Source organism: Pan troglodytes, chromosome 6 (assembly GCF_028858775.2).
Source record: "Pan troglodytes isolate AG18354 chromosome 6, NHGRI_mPanTro3-v2.0_pri, whole genome shotgun sequence".
NCBI classification, from domain to species: Eukaryota; Metazoa; Chordata; class Mammalia; order Primates; family Hominidae; genus Pan; species Pan troglodytes.
In genome coordinates, this window is record NC_072404.2 from 11,690,169 (window position 1) to 11,706,476 (window position 16,308).

At 43.4% G+C, this 16,308-nt stretch overlaps 1 protein-coding gene across 4 annotated transcripts in view; it reads right to left on the reverse strand.

Annotated features, from left to right (window-relative positions):
* Window positions 1–16,308, reverse strand: part of RNF216 (ring finger protein 216) — a 166,540-nt gene that overhangs the window by 144,193 nt on the left and 6,039 nt on the right. For all 4 annotated transcript variants that reach the window (XM_054655462.2, XM_054655461.2, XM_518955.9 and 1 more), the window contains exon 2: window positions 1,529–1,664. In XM_054655462.2, the coding sequence (XP_054511437.1) occupies window positions 1,529–1,595 (67 nt within the window). In that variant the 5' untranslated portion in view covers window positions 1,596–1,664. The remainder of the gene's footprint in view (window positions 1–1,528; window positions 1,665–16,308) is intronic.

Below are 16,308 nucleotides of genomic sequence, written 5' to 3' on the forward strand. Positions count from 1 at the left end.
TCTGTAGCTCACTTTATTGTAAGAATACAGTATACAAAACATACAATATATAACACATGTGTTGACTGTTTGTTATCAGTAAGGCTTCCAGTCAACAGTAGGCTATTCATACTTAAGTTTTGGTGGAGTCATTTTTCTTCTTCTTTTTTTTTTTTTTTTTTTTTTTGAGACGGAGTCTTGCCCTGTCGCCCAGGCTGGAGTGCAGTGGCACAATCTCAGCTCACTACAACCTCTGCCTCCCAGGTTCAAGTGATTCTCCTACCTCAGCCTCCCAAGTAGCTGGGAATACAGGCATGCACCACCACGCCCAGCTAATTTTTGTATTTTTTAGTAGAGATGGGATTTCACCATGTTGGTCAGGCTGGTCTTGAACTCCTGACCTCGTGATCCACCCGCCTCAGCCTCCCAAAGTGCTAGGATTACAGGAGTGAGCCACCACGCCTGGCCTGGGGGAGTCATTTTTGTAAGGTCAAATGTAATTTACTCTCTACTAGAAAAATCATCTTTGTAAACACAAAATATTATCAACGGGAGAAAACAAAACCAGTATAACCTCTTCCATGGAATTTATAATTGCAAAAAATGAACATAAGGATTCTACACCTCAGCATGATTTTTTTCCTTTTAGCCCAAGTGTAAATGTGAATTCGAATTTAACAGGAAATTTCATAAACATGTAAGAATGTTACAGAAATGCAAGCACTATTCCCTTTACAAATCAATAAAATTCCCCAAAACTTTAAAAACTGTAGAACAGGCTGGGTGCAGTGGCTCACGCCTGTAATCCCAGCACTTTGGCAGGCTGAGGCGGGCAGATCACCTGAGGTGGAGAGATCAAGACTAGCCTGAACAACGTGGAGAAACCCCATCTCTACTAAAAATACAAAATTAGCAGGGCGTAGTGGCACATGCCTGTAATCCCAGCTACTCAGGAGGTTCAGACCGGAGAATCATTTGAACCCAGGAGGCGGAGCTTGTGGTGAGTCGAGATTAAGCCATTGCACTCTGGCCTGGGCAATGAGTGAAATTCCATCTCAAAAAAAGAAAACAAAACAAAACAAAACAAAACTGTAGAACAAAAAAATACATGTTCCAAAATTCCCCTCAAGGCTAAGCCAGAATCTTCTGGCAAAAAAGAAATTAAGCATCATGGGAAGACAAGACTGGTTCAGCAACACCTGCAGTATTTCAGAACATAAAGGCCTAGTGGAGCACTCCTTTATAATCACCACGCCTTCAAAAACTGATACTGACACTGTCTCTTAAGACTCAATGACTGCATATTAACAGCGTCTTGCCAGCAAATTAATAGCTTATTAATCCATTTGTAATGAATGAGTCTTACACTTCATTCATGCCAGCAATATCATTATCTGATATAATTCTAGTCTAACTAGTCTTTTTATGTCAAAAACGAAATGTCCCTGGATTCTAAATGGTACAAAATAGGTTCATTTCAAAAGATACAGCTGTGATACTAAAAGAAGAAGCCACAGGGAAAGGGATGAAGTGAGAACAAACAACTTACCTTGTCCCCGATGGCAGTGAAAGTTGTTCAAGTGAATTACCTCTTCATTGTTGTTTCCCTCTTCCATTTTCAAATGCAGACATGCACATACGGGACTGCTAATACCTAAACATGGTGACCATCTGCTTCAAAAGGGCTGAAAAGGAAGCAAAGAGGAACAGTAAGAATGAGGGAGTATCAAAACTCTTGCCATGTATCTGGTCAGTGGAACATCTGAAGCTTATGCTGAAAACATTCCTTAAGAAAACATACCCAAGGAGGTGGGTCAAAAAAAAAAAAAACCACACAAACTCAAAACGTATGACATTAAAACATATTTTTAAAATACACATATTAAAGAGACAAAGTACTGACAGAGAAATCATATCTTGATACAAATATGCTAACAAAGAAATGGGCTAAGGGTATTAACAGGCAGTTCAATTCACAAAAAAGAAAACACAGAAGATGCTCAATCTCACTAATAATCAGGGAAAGGCAAATCAGAAAATGAATTATGTTTCAGCCAGACGCAGTGGCTCACGCCTACAATCCCAGCACTTTGGGAGGCCGAGGCGGGCAGGTCATGAGGTTAGGAGTTTGAGACCAGTCTCACCAACATGGTGAAATCCCAACTCTACTAAAAATACAAAAATTAGCTGGGCGTGGTGGCACGCGCCTGTAATCCCAGCTACTCCGGACACTGAGGCAGGAGAATCGCTTGAACCCAGGAGGCTGAAGTTGCAGTGAGCCAAGATCGTGGCACTGCACTCCAGCCTGGGCAACAGAGTGAGACTCCGTCACACACACAAAAAAAGGAATTATGTTTCAAACCACTGGGGTGGCAAAAAAGGCAAGTATGTAAGACATGGGAAATCATCTTATACATTGCTGGTTTGAAGAATAACTTGGAAAAGATATTCTGAATAGCAATTAGCAATACGCCCTAAATTACAAATGTACATTCCCTGTGACTTAGCAATTCCACTTCCAGGTGTATCAGCTAAAGAAACCTCTGTGTGTTCTCCAAGAAATACGCATAATAGAATATACGGACAGGGATGGTCATTACAGCAAATATGTAATAAAAGCAATTGGAAATGACCTTATTGGACATCAGTAAAGGAATAAATAAAATTCATATGATACAACACAGTTAAATTAACTAATGTTAAATGAAAATAAGTGTGATACCATTTATGTAAGTTAATACACAAATTTAAAATACATTAAATTTAAATATTAAATTAAAAAATACAGCCAGGCGTGGTGGCTCACACCTGTAATCCCAGCTCTTAGGGAGGCTGAGGTGGATGGATCACCTAAGGTGAGGAGTTCGAGACCAGCCTGGCCAACATGGTGAAACCCCATCTCTATTAAAAACACACACACAGGCTGGGTGCCGTGGCTCAAGCCTGTAATCCCAGCACTTTGGGAGGCCGAGATAGGCGGATCATGAGGTCAGGAGATTGAGACCATCCTGGCCAACACGGTGAAACCCCGTCTCTACTAAAAATTTAAAAAATAATAATAAATAAATAAATAATAAAAATACAAAAATTAGCAGGGTGTGGTGACGGGCACCTGATATCCCAGCTAGTCAGGAAGCTAAGGCAGGAGAATGGCATGAACCCGGGAGGCAGAGGTTGCAGTGAGCCGAGATCACACCACTGCACTCTAGCTTGCATGACAAAGCGAGACTCTGTCTCGAAAAAAAAAAAAAAAAATTAAAAATACAGTATGCGTAAGAATGACCTCAGCAACTTCAGGACAGTGACTATTTCTGGGTAAGGGAGAATGAAAAGGAACTTGAACTTGAGTTACATATAACATCTTTTTTCTTTCTTTTAAAGATATTTAAAGCAAACAAGACAAAACATGAACATATGTTAAATCTGGGTAGCAGACTGGGGTAGTAGACTTGTATTTTTGAAATCCATCCCTCTCTTCCTTTAAAAAGAAGTATCATGGTGTTAAAGCCAAGACATTACATCTCCATGGACCAGCAATGGAACAGAAACACAGAAGTTAGTGATGGGGCCAAAGCTGCAGAACTACTGAACTCTGGGGATAGGAAACAGAGAAATATTTGGGAAATGGACTCATATGAGAGTAATGGGGACAAAAAACAACAACAACCCATGTCTATTATGGAAGGAGAAAAGGTGGGTACCAATGAGGGAGTGGGTAGATTAACTGTTAAGTGACATGAGGGAACCTTTCCGGGTTAAGTCACACTCCACATGTTGATTGTGGTGGTAAGTCACCTGGGTATATGCATTTGTCAAAACTCACTGAACTATATACTAAAATGGACAGATTTTATTTTAATTATATATCAATAAGGATTTCTTTGAGGGCTAGGAGCGATGGCTCACACCTGTAATCCCAGCACTTTGAGAGGCTAAGGAGGGCAGATCACTTGAGGTCAGGAGTTTGATACCAGCCGGGCCAACGTGGTGAAACCCATTTCTACTAAAAATATAAAAATTAGCCAGGCGTGGTGGCAGGCACCTGTAATCCCAGCTAATTGGAAGGCTGAGGCAGGAGAATAACTTGAACCCAGTAGGCGGAGGTTGTAGTCTTTTTTATTTCTTTTTGAGCCAGTCTCTCTCTGTCATTCCGGCTGGAGAGCAGCTACACGATCACGGCTCACTACAGCCTTGAACCCCTGGGCTCAAGCAATCCTCCTGCCTCAGCCTCAGAGTAGCTGGGACCACAGGCATGCACCACCATGCCTAGCTGAATTTTTAAAATTTGTAGAGACAGGGTCTCACTCTGCTGCCCAGGCTGGTTTGGATATCCCGGTCTCAAGCATTCCTTCTGCCTTGGCTTCCCAAAGTGCTGGGATTACAGGTGTGAACCACCAAGCCCAGCCTGTATCAATAAAGATTTTAAAAAATAAAACAGACGGCAGGGCACGACGGCTCATGCCTGTAATCTCAGCACTTTGGGAGGCCGAGGCAGGCGGATCACTCGAGGTCAGGAGTTTGAGACCAGCCTGGCCAACATGGCGAAACCCTGCTTCTACTAAAAATACAAGAAATTATCCAGATGTGGTGGCAGGTGCCTGTAATCCCAGCTACTTGGGAGGCTGAGGCAGGAGAATTGCTTCAACCAGGGAGGCAGAGGTTGTAGAGTAAGCTGAGATCACGCCATTGCACTCCAGGTTGGTAGACAAGAGCAAAACTCTGTCTTAAAAGAATAAATTAATTAAAAAAAAAAAAAACAGATAAGTATCCATTCAAACCAGCAATGGTGTGGTGAAACTATACTGGCTATTGGACAGTAGTAAAAATAAAACCACACATAAATATGTCATAAGGTAGAACATTAAAATTGCAAAAACTACCAGAGGTAAAACAAAGATAAAAATAGACTCTTCAGGCTGGGTGTGGTGGCTCACACCTGTAATTCCAGCACTCTGGGAGGCTGAGGAGGGCAGATCACTTGAAGTCAGGAGTTCGAGACCAGCCTGGTCAACATGGCAAAACGCCGTCTCTACTAAAAATACAAAAATCGGCTTGGTGTGGTGGCATGCGCCTGTAATCCCAGCTATTCAGGAGGTTGAGGCGAGAGAATCGCTTGAACCCGGGAGGCGGAGGTTGCAGTAGGCCAAGATTGTGCCACTGCACTCCAGCCTGGGCAACAGAGCAAGACACCGCCTCAAAAAAAAAAAAAGACTCTTCATAAGAAGCAATTAACACTAAAGTAATAAAATATGATCTTTAAGTAGTAGAGAAAAAATAATTGTAAACTTCAAATTCTATGATCCCTTAAATTATTTTTCAAGAGTAAGGGTAGGGACTGGGTGCAGTGGCTCATGCCTATAATCCCACCACTTTGGGAAGCCAAAGCGGAACAATCACTGGAGGTCAGAAATTCGAGACCAGCCTGAGCAAACTTGGTGAGACCCCATCTCTACAAAAAACTGAAAAAAATTAGTTGGGCATGGTGGCACACATCTGTGATCCCAGCTACTCCTGAGGCTGAGGCTAGAGGATTGCTTGAGCCCATGAGTTCCAAGTTTACAGTAAGCTATGACCAACCCACTGCACTCCAGCCTAGGAAACAAAGCAAGACTCTCTTAAAAAAAAAAAAAAAAAAGTAAGGATGGGATAAAACAATTTTTACACATTCAAAGACTAAGAGAGTTTACCTCCCACAGATACTCAAAGAGCTATTTAAAAAATGAACTTCAAGACTGGGCATGGTGGCTCACGCCTTTAATCCCAGGACTTCAGGAGGTCGAGGCCAGTGGATTGCTTAAGGTCAGGAGTTGAGACGAGCCTGGGCAACACAGTGAGGACTATCTATACTAAAAATACAAAAATTAGCTGGGTGTGGTAGCAGGTGGGAACCTGTAATCCCAGCTACTTGGGAGGCTGAGGTAAGAGAATTGCTTGAGCTTGGAAGGTGGAGGTTGCAGTGAGCTGAGATCGTGCCACTGCACTCCAGCCTAGGCAACAGGGTGAGACTCCATCTCAAAAAATAAAAAAATAAAAAATAAGGCATGGTGGTGCATGCCCTTAGTCCCAGCTACTCAGGAAGCTGAAGCAGGAGGACTGCTTGAGCCTAGGAGTTCGACACTGCAGTGTGCCACCATCACGCCACTGCACTCCAGCCAGGGTGAGAGCGAGACCCTGCCTCTGAAACAAACAAAAAGCATGAAAAAGAAACATGGGGCTGGCATGGTGGCTCACACCTGTAATCCCAGCACTTCGGGAGGCTGAGGCGGGCAGACTGCCTGAGCTCAGGAGTTTGCCACCAGCCTGGGCAACACAGTGAAACCCCGTCTCTACTAAAATACAAAAAAAAAAAAAAAATTAGCCAGGCGTGGCAGTATGTGCCTGTAATCCCAGCTACTCAGGAGGCTGAGGGAGAATTGCTTGAACCCGGGAGGCAGAGGTTGCAGTGAGCCCAAATTGCACCATTGCACTCCAGCCTCAGCGACAGAGTGAGACTCCGTCTCAAAAAAAAAAAAAAAAAAAAAAAAAGAAAGAAAGAAATAGAAACATGAATCCAGGCTGGGCACAATGGCTCACACTTGTAATCCAGGAAACCAATCCTTGGGAGACCAAGGTGGGAGAATCACTTGACGCTAGGGGTTCAAGACCAGCCTGGGCAATATAGCTAGACCCTGTCTCTACGAAAAATAAAAATTAAAAAATTAGCTGCGCGGGGTGGCATGTACCTATAGTTTTAGCTACCCAGGAGTCTGAAGCAGGAGGATCTCCTGAACCCAGGAGTTTGATGTTGCAGTGAGCCATGAGTGTGCCACTGCACTCCAGCCTCGGTGACAGAGTGAGACACTGCCTCAAAAAAGTAAAACAAAAACAAACAAAAAAATCCTTGAGTCTAGAGGATGAGTGATGCTCTAAACTGTGTCACGCCTCGCCTCCAAATTCCTATATTGAAGCTCTGACCTCCAATATAATGGTATTTGGAGATGGAGTCTGTGGGAAGTGATTAGAATTAGATGAAGTCATGGAGGTTGGGCCCTCATGATGGCTGGGCACTCTGAGAAGAAGAGATCTAGAGAGCTTGCTTTTTCTCTCCATCATGTGAGAACACAGGGAGAAGGCAGTTGTCTGAGATCCAGGAAGAGAGAACTAACCAGAATCCAACAATGCTGAAACTCTATTCTCAGACTTCCAAATTCCAGAACTGTGAGAAAATAAATTTGTTTTAAATGTCACCCAGCTGATGCTATTTTGTTAGTCTATGGTATCAGTCAGTTGAGCTGACTAATACAGGTGGAATTACAGAAACAACACATATAGCACAGAAAATAATGAAACAGGGTCTTAATTTCAAGTAACAAATGTCTGTGGCACAACTCTTTAAAAATGTTTAAAAGGTGAAACTAAAATTCTATACAACTATAAAGGGTGCGTGTGTATGTTTAGAGACTGATATTCACCAGATAGTTGTATAATGATAATGTCCTTGGGTCCTGTTCCAGAGGCTAACAGAGAGAATAAAATTACAAGCCAAAATGAGGATGCTACTATGTATGAACCATTTTTCTTATCACTTTACATGCATAACACAGCTAATCCTAACAATAACCCTATAATCCTGGCATGTTTATTAACCTTATTTTACAGAGACTTTGGTTCTGGCCATGACAAAGTATTAATAGCCTATAGTAGACCAACCCTTTGCCTCTTCTTATAAATTCACTACAGAAAGAACGAATATATAAAACACATCTTTGAAGGCAATGGTGAAAAACCAGCTGGCAGGATTTCAGGGGCTCTGATCCATGAAAAATGAGAAGCACATCAGGAGATGACACATTCATCCTATATTTTTTGTCTCCTGAAGGCATTTCCCAAATCTTAAGTGTGAAAAAATGGACCTGAGGCAGAAGCACCAATTTCAACGGGCTGAGGAGTTGAAGGTCAGAGTTTGGGGCTGCCAAAGTAGCTGAGACTTAAGGGACAAAATTCCAGCAAGGAAGAATCCACTGAGAAAGAACTCTCCAAAAACCAGAATAACCTCCTCACCCCCCGCCAAGTTGTTAACCTATGCCACATACATGCAGGACTAGACTCCCCAAAATCCAACAGCAGAGAAGCTAAAGAGCTGAGCAGAAATCTCAGCAAACACGTATTGTTGAGAGGGATTTTTTTTTTTTTTTTTTTTGAGATAGAGTTTTGCTCTGCCACCCAGGCTGCAGTAATGGTGCGATCTTGGCTCACTGCAACCTCTGCCTCCTGGGTTCAAGCCATTTTCCTGCCTCAGCCTCCTGAGTACTGGGGACTGCAGGCACACGCCACCATGCCCAGCTAATTTTTGTATTTTTAGTAAAGAGGGGACTTTGTTATGTTGGCCAGGGTGGTCTGGAATTCCTGACCTCAGGTGATGCATTTGCTTTGGCCTCCCAAAGTACTGGGATTACAGGCATGAGCCACCACTCCCAGCCTGTTGAGAGAGATTAAAGGTCAAGCCCAACCAAAGTAGAGGAATGCTGGTAAACACTGAGCTTTCATCTAAGATCCTAGGAGAGCCAAATCTTAAGGGTTAAGAGCAAAATGAAAACAGACTTAATAAAGAGCAAACCATGACAGGATCAAGATGATTTGCCGGTACTCTAATTTGCACACCTAAAAAACTTAAACCACAATAGAGGAGTATCATTTGGAACCTCCAGTTTTTTCATTCATAATGTCCAGACTTTGATTAAAAAAAAAATTACCAGGTGCGGTAGCTCATGCCTGTAATCCTAGCACTTTGGGAGGCTGAAGCAGGAGGATCACTTGAGCCCAGGAGTTTAAGACCATCCTGGGAAACATAGTGAGATCTTGTCTCTATTAGGGGGAAAAAAAAAAAAAAGGCTGGGTCCAGTAGCTTATGCCTGTTATCTCAGCACTTTGGGAGGCCAAGGCAGGCAAGTATATATATACACACATACATACACACACACACACACACATATATATATACACACACACACAGCTTAAATTGACAGACCTTAAGGAAACAAGATGAATCCACTTATAGCTGGATAGACTTGAACAGTACTATCAAAGAGCTTGACCTGACACTTTATCCAGTAACTGCAGAATACACATTCTTTTCAAGTGTATAAGAACATTCACAAAACAGACTGTATGCCGTGCCGTAACAAATTTTGAAGGCTTGAAATCACACAGCATGTTCTCTGACAACAGTCAATAAAAGATAATTAGGTAATTCTGAAATGTGAGAAATGAAGCAACTTTGGTTTTTTTTTTTTTTTTGAGAGAGAGTCTTGCTCTGTCGCCCAGGCTGGAGTGCAGTGGCTTCATCTCGGCTCACTGCAAGCTCCGCCTCCCGGGTGTACGCCATTCTCCTGCCTCACCCTTCCGAGTAACTGAGACTACAGGAGCCCACCACCACGCCCGGCTAATTTTTTGTATTTTTAGTAGAGACGGGGTTTCACCATGTTAGCCAGGATGGTCTTGATCTCCTGACCTCGTGATCCACCCGCCTCGACCTCCCAAAGTGCTGGGATTACAGGCATGAGCCACTGTGCCCGGCCAAAGCAACTTTTAAAATCCACACATTAACGAAGAAATTACAATGAAAATTAGTTAACTATTTTGACTAAATAAACTGAAAGATAATGAAAACAAAATATATCAAAATTTATGGGAAGGAGGTAAAATAGTTTATTAGACAGCAATTTACAGTTCCAAATGCCTTCTTTTTTTTTTTTTTTTTTGACGGAGTTCCCCTCTGTTGCCAGACTGGAGTGCAGTGGCACAATCTCAGCTCACTGCAGCCTCTGCCTCCTGGGTTCAAGTGATTCTCCTGCCTCAGCCTCCCGAGTAGCTGGGTCTACAGGCGTGCGCCACCACGCCCAGCTAATTTTTGTATTTTTAGTAGAGAAGGGGTTTCACCATGTTGGCCAGGATGGTCTCAATCTCTTGACCCTGTGATCTGCTGGCCTTGGCCTCCCGAAGTGTTGGGATTACAGGCGTGGGCCACCGCACCCGGCCGCAAATGCCTTATTTTAAACAAAGAGGCTGGGCATGGTGGCTCATGTCTGTAATCCCAGCACTTTGGGAGTCTGAGGTGAGCGGACTGCTTGAGCTCAGGAGTTCAAGACCAGCCTGGGCAACATGGTGAAACGCTGTCTCTACCAACAAACAAACAAATCAGATGGGCATGGTGGCATGCACCTGTGGTACCAGCTACATGGGAGGCCGGGGAGGGAGGACTGCTTGAGCCTAAGAGGCAGAAGTTGCAGTAAGCTAAGATCACACCACTGTACTCCAACCTGGGAGACAGTGAGAGCTGTCTCAAAAAAAAGAAAAAAAGAAAAAAGACTGAAAATTGGCCAGGCGTGGTGACTCACGCCTATAATCGCAGCACTTTGGGAGGCCAAGACGGACAGATCACTTGAGGTCAGGAGTTTGAGACCAGCCTGGCCAACATGGTGAAAACCTGTCTCTATTAAAAATACAAAAATTAGCCAGGCTTGGTGGCGAGTGCTTGTAGCCAGAAGGCTGAGGCAGAGGAATCACTTGAACCCAGGAGGCCAAGTTGCAGTGAGCTGAGATTGTGCCACTGTACTCCAACCTGGCTGACAGAGTGAGACCCATCTCAAAAAAAAAAAAAAAAAAGACTGAAAATCGGCTGGGCGTGGTGGCTCACGCCTGTAGTCCCACCACTTTGGGAGGCTGAGGCAAGCAGATTGCTTGAGCACAGAAGTTTAAGGCCAGTGAAACCCCATCAAAAAAGATTACTTGGGCTGGGCGCCGTGGCTCACATCTGTAACCCCAACACTTTCAGAGGCCAAGGTGGGCGGATCGCCTGAGGTGGGGAGTTTGAGACCAGCCTGACCAACATGGAGAAACCCCATCCCTACTAAAAATACAAAATTCACCAGGCGTGGTGGCACATGCCTGTAATCCCAGCTACTCAGGAGGCTGAGGCAGGAGAATCACTTGAACCTGGGAGGCGGAGGTTGCGGTGAGCGGAGATCATGCCAATGCACTCCAGCCTGGGCAATGAGAGCAAAACTCCGTCTCAAAAAAAAAAAAAAAAAGATTACTGGGAGAAATTAAATATCAAATAAATGTAGAGACATACCATATTCACGGGTGGGAAAGTTCAATTTTGCAAAGATGTCCATTCACTCTAAATTGATGTGTAGATTTAATACAACCTTTATCAGGTTTTAAGAATAGATATATACTAGATGACTTTAGAATTTACAGGAAAACAGCCAAGAATAACCAAAGCATTCATGGAGAAAAACAAAAGGAGGATTTACAGTAGGAGATATTGTATTACTATTAAGTTACACTAATTAAGACAATATTGTATTGACAAAAGAAAAACAGACCAATGGAACAGAGTGCAGAACAGATTCCTTTGTTTTTTCTTTCCCCCCGAAACAGTGTCTTGCTCTGTCGCCCAGGCCGGAGTGCAGTGGTGTGATCTTGGCTCACTGCAACCTCCGCCTCCTGGGTTCAAGCGATTCTCCTGCTTCAGCCTCCAGAGTTGCTGGAATTACAGGCATGCACCACCACGCCTGGCTAATTTTTGTATCGTTAGTAGAGACAGGGTTTCACCATGTTGGCCAGGCTGGTCTCAAACTCTTGACCTTGTGATTCGCCCACCTTGGCCTCCCAAAGTGCTGGGATTACAGGCGTGAGCCACCACACCTGGCCCCAGATTCAATCTTATATGAATGTTTATGACAAAAGTAGCATTGCAGAGCAGTGGAAAACATGACCTTTCTACTATATGATGCTGTACTCAAAAGCCACATATGGGGTGGGAGTAGGGGGTAACAACCCCTTCCTCATGCCTTACACAAAAACAATTTTAGATAACTACACATTTAAACAGAAAGGTAAAATAAGTTTCTAGAAGATAACACAAAATCTCCACAATCTTAGAGGTGCAAAAGATACCCTAAACAGGACATAAACAGTACTATCCATAAAAGAAAAAACTGAAACACTATACATTAAAATTAAGCATGTCTACTCACCAAAGAAATTCAGAATGAAAAGGCAAGCCACCAGGAGAAAATATAAAAACTCTTGCATGTTAACTGAAAAGAAAAAGAATCCAGGCAGGGTACAGGGGCTCATGCCTGTAATCCCTGCACTTTGGAAGGCCGAGGCAGGCAGATCACTTGAGCTCAGGAGTCTGAGACCAGCCTGGACAACATGGCAAAACCCCATTTCTACAAAAAAAGCAAAAAAAATTAGCCAGGCGCAGTAGCAGGCACCTAGTCCCAGCTACTCAGGAGGCTGAGGTGGGAAGATCTCTTGAGCTCAAGAGGTGGAGGTTGCAGTAAGCTGTGATCCCGCCACTGCATTCCAGCCTGGGCAATGGGAGTGAAACCCTGTCCCCCCACCAAAAAACATCTGCCCAAAGGAAAAATGGGGCAAACAATTTGAATTAACAATGGCTGAGTACCCCGAGGAAACGCAAAAGGCCAATAAATAAATGAAAAAGTGTCCAACATTATGAGACATCAGAGAAATGTAAACTAAAACCACAAGGGGCCGGGCGTGGTGGCTCACGCCTGTAATCCCAGCACTTCGGAAGGCCGAGGCGGGTGGATCACCTGAGCTCAGGAGTTCGAGACCAGCCTGACCAACATGGAGAAACCGTGTCTTTACTAAAAATACAAAATTAGCTGTGCATGGTGGCCCATGCCTGTAATCCCAGCTACTCAGGACGCTGAGGCAGGAGAATCGTTTGAACCGGGGAGGTGGAGGTTGCGGTGAGCCGAGATCGAGCCATTGCACTCCAGCCTGGGCAACAAGAGTGAAACTCCTTCCCAATAAAATAAAGTAAAATAAAATAAAACCACAAGGAAATTCTGGGAAGACAGTAGTAGTAACAGCAGAATAGTCTTTGAATCTCCTCAAATTCTTACATAGTAACAGAAAAAATTCCATGGACAACAGTAACAAAAAAACTAGACAAGAAAGAATCTCCACAAACACCAAATTACTATAAACACAAGATTTAAATGTGCTTCTTGCTCTGTCACCCAGGCTGGAGTGCAGTGGTGCGATCTCGGCTTACTGCAACTTCCATCTCCCAGGTTTAAGCGATTCAATCCTTTCCTTCCTCTCTGAGAAAATCTCAATTTTCTTTGCCTTCCTGGGAGAAACCGCTGTGCCTCAGAGGCAGTAAGCCCCAGATCGGGGCTTCTCATTAAATGTCTACAAAGAGTTAATAGTCAAATAATATCAGCATTTTCTCAACTTATAGAATGTGAAGTTATAGATACTATCAAAATATACAGATATCAAAACCAGGTTAGCAAAGTTTTACAACAGAAATTTCTGGCATTGATAACTGAACAAAGACATTCCTTTTTTTTTTTTTTTTTTGAGACAGAGTTTCACTCTGGTCATCCAGGCTAGAGTGCAATGGCACGATCTCGGCTCACTGCAACCCTCTGCATCCCGGGTTCAAGCAATTCTCCTGCCTCACCCTCCCGAGTAGCTGGGATTACAGGCATGCGCCACCATGTCTGGCTAATTTTTGTATTTTTTAGTAGACACAGGGTTTCACCATGTTGGCCAGGCTAGTCTCGAACTACAGACCTCTGGTGATCCACACGCCTCAGCCTCCCAAAGTGGTGGGATTACAGGCATGAGCCACCGTGCCTGGCCCCAGGTATTCCCACTTTTAAAACTGACATATACCAGCGTAAGTTTGGGTCTCTCATTTGAAATAATGATACTGATGTTATTTATAAGTAGCATGGTATTTAAAAGAACAGCTCTGGTATCAAATTTGAACTGCATCTAATCAAGTCCTTTTTTTCCCCAAATAAGATTTTTTTTTTTTTGAGACAGAGTCTCCCACTGTCACCTGGGCTGGAGTGCAGTGGTGCAATCTCAGCTCACTGCAACCTCCGCCTCCTGGGTTCAAGCGATTCTTCTGCCTCAACCTCCAAAATAGCTGGGATTAAGGGTGCCCACCACCACACAAGCTAGTTTTTTATATTTTTAGTAGAGATGATGTTTCACCATGTTGGCCAGGCTGGTTTCAAACTCCTGACCTCGTGATTTCCCCGCCTTAGCCTCCCAAAGTGCTGAGATTACAGGAGTGAGCCATCACACCCAGCCAGATTTTTAAAAAGTATTTTGAACACTATTTTCAAGCCAAATTTTGAGACGGAATCTTGCTTTGTCACCCAGGCTGGAGTGCAGTGGCACGATCTCAGCTCACTGCAACCTCCGTCTCCCAGGTTCAAGCGATTCTCCTGCCTCAGCCTCCCTGAGTAGCTGGGACGACACATGCGTGCCACCATGCTGGTTAATTTTTGTATTTTTAGTAGAGAAGTGGTTTTGTCATGTTGGCCAGGCTGATCTTGAACTCCTGACTTCAGTGATCTGCCTGCCTCAGCCTCCCAAAGTCCTGGGATAACAGGCGAGTCACCGTGCCTGGCCCCAAGCCAAATTTCTAATTTTTTCTTTGACCACAACTGGCTTCCTTCAATTTTACACTGAAAATCAAAGGGAGATGTGACTCATTTTTACAGCTAATTTAGTTGAAATGTCAGGCTTGTAGTTAAGCAGACTGCTAGTAACGGTTCAAAAAATTCCTCATGAGTGGCACACCAGTGGCCCCAACCTGTGAGAAGAAAAGAATTCTGATGATGGAATTCCTACTCTTAACTAAATGTAAGTCTCTGTATCAGGTCATTTAACTCTCTGACACTCAGTCTTTTAATCTGGGCTTCGGATAATACTGCCTATGTTTAAATCTTGGTTTCACCATTTAGTCAATCGGTGGCTCCAGATAAATTGTTCAATCTCCTAGGCCAATTTCCTCATTTGTAAAATGAGAATACAGTTGTTTTAAAATTAGTTGCAGGTAGGTAGAGCGGCATGTGCCCAAGTCCCAGCTTTACTGTGGTTGCTGAAGCAAGAGGATCCTTTGAGCCCAGGAGTTCAATGCTGCAAGTAAGCTATGATAGCACCACTGCACTCCAGCATAGGCGGCAGAGGGAGAACCTACCTCCAAAAAAATTCATTAATTTTAAAAAATAAAAACTTTTTAAAAACTAAATCAGTTGAATTACATCAAGTTTTAGCACAGTGCCTGACATATACTAAGTGTGACATTATGCTATTTTTATTAACTGTTACCTGCGAAACAGAAAAATGAAAATAGCTATTCTTACATTATAAGGCTATGTTGAAAAATGAGAAGCCACTTTGTATATGGTAAATACCATCAAAATAGCAGCATTGTAATCACAAGTACACAGGAAATGCAGTGCTTATTAATAAAATACAGTTCAAGGGGGGAAAAAAATCTTTATTTTCCCATTCCAAGTTACTTTTTTTTTTTTGAGACGAAGTTTTGCTCTTGTTGCCCAGGCTGGAGCGCAATGGTGCAATCTCAGTTCACTGCAACTTCCCCCTCCAGAGTTCAAGTGATTCTCCTGTCTCAGCCTCCCAAGTTACAGGCATGTTGCCATCATGCCCAGCTAATTTTATATTTTTGGTAGAGATGAGGTTTCGCCATCTTAGGCTGGTCTTGAACAGCCGACCTCGGGTGATCCACCCCCCTGACACTCACCAAAGTGGTGAGATTACAGGCATAAGTCACTGTGCCTGGCCTCTTTTCTTATTTATAGTTGTATTTCCAATGCCTAGCACAGTTGTTGAACGAGTGGCTCCAAAAACTTCTTCCTTTGTCAAAGACTGGAGCTGTTATTCATCATGGCCATAGAACCAGAGTCAGGAAACACGGCCTAGGCAATAACAATTAGGATTTTCTTCAGTTATCAAGTATTGCCCATTACAGAAAATATGGGAAACGAAGTCAGGAAGAAAAGAGAATCACTCACGGTTCTCTCACCCAACTTTCTGGTTTTCAAAATCTCACCTTCACTTCCTCGTGACCAGAATGCTTGAGGCTGTCTTCTACAAACCATTTTTTTCTCCTTGTTCTACTTATGCTCCTTCTCCATTTTTCCTTATGTATATGCTCCTAAACTACTACTGTATGATCCTGGGGCTCTGTAGTGCCCCTGGCTCTCCAGAATACTTTCTGTAAATATGCCTGCCACTTCTGCAACAGATTTGGGGGTCATTAAAGACTTTCAAATTTAATGAGTTAATCCCTTTGACTTCCCAGCAAAAAGTGGGCAAAGCAGGCCAGGTGCAGTGGCTCACACCTGTAATCCCAAAACTTCGAGAGGCCGAGGTGAGTGGATTATTTGAGGTCAGGAGTTCAAGACCAGCCTGGCCAACACGGTAAAACCTGTCTCTACTAAAAATACAAAAACTAGCCAGGCGTGGTTGCGGGCACCT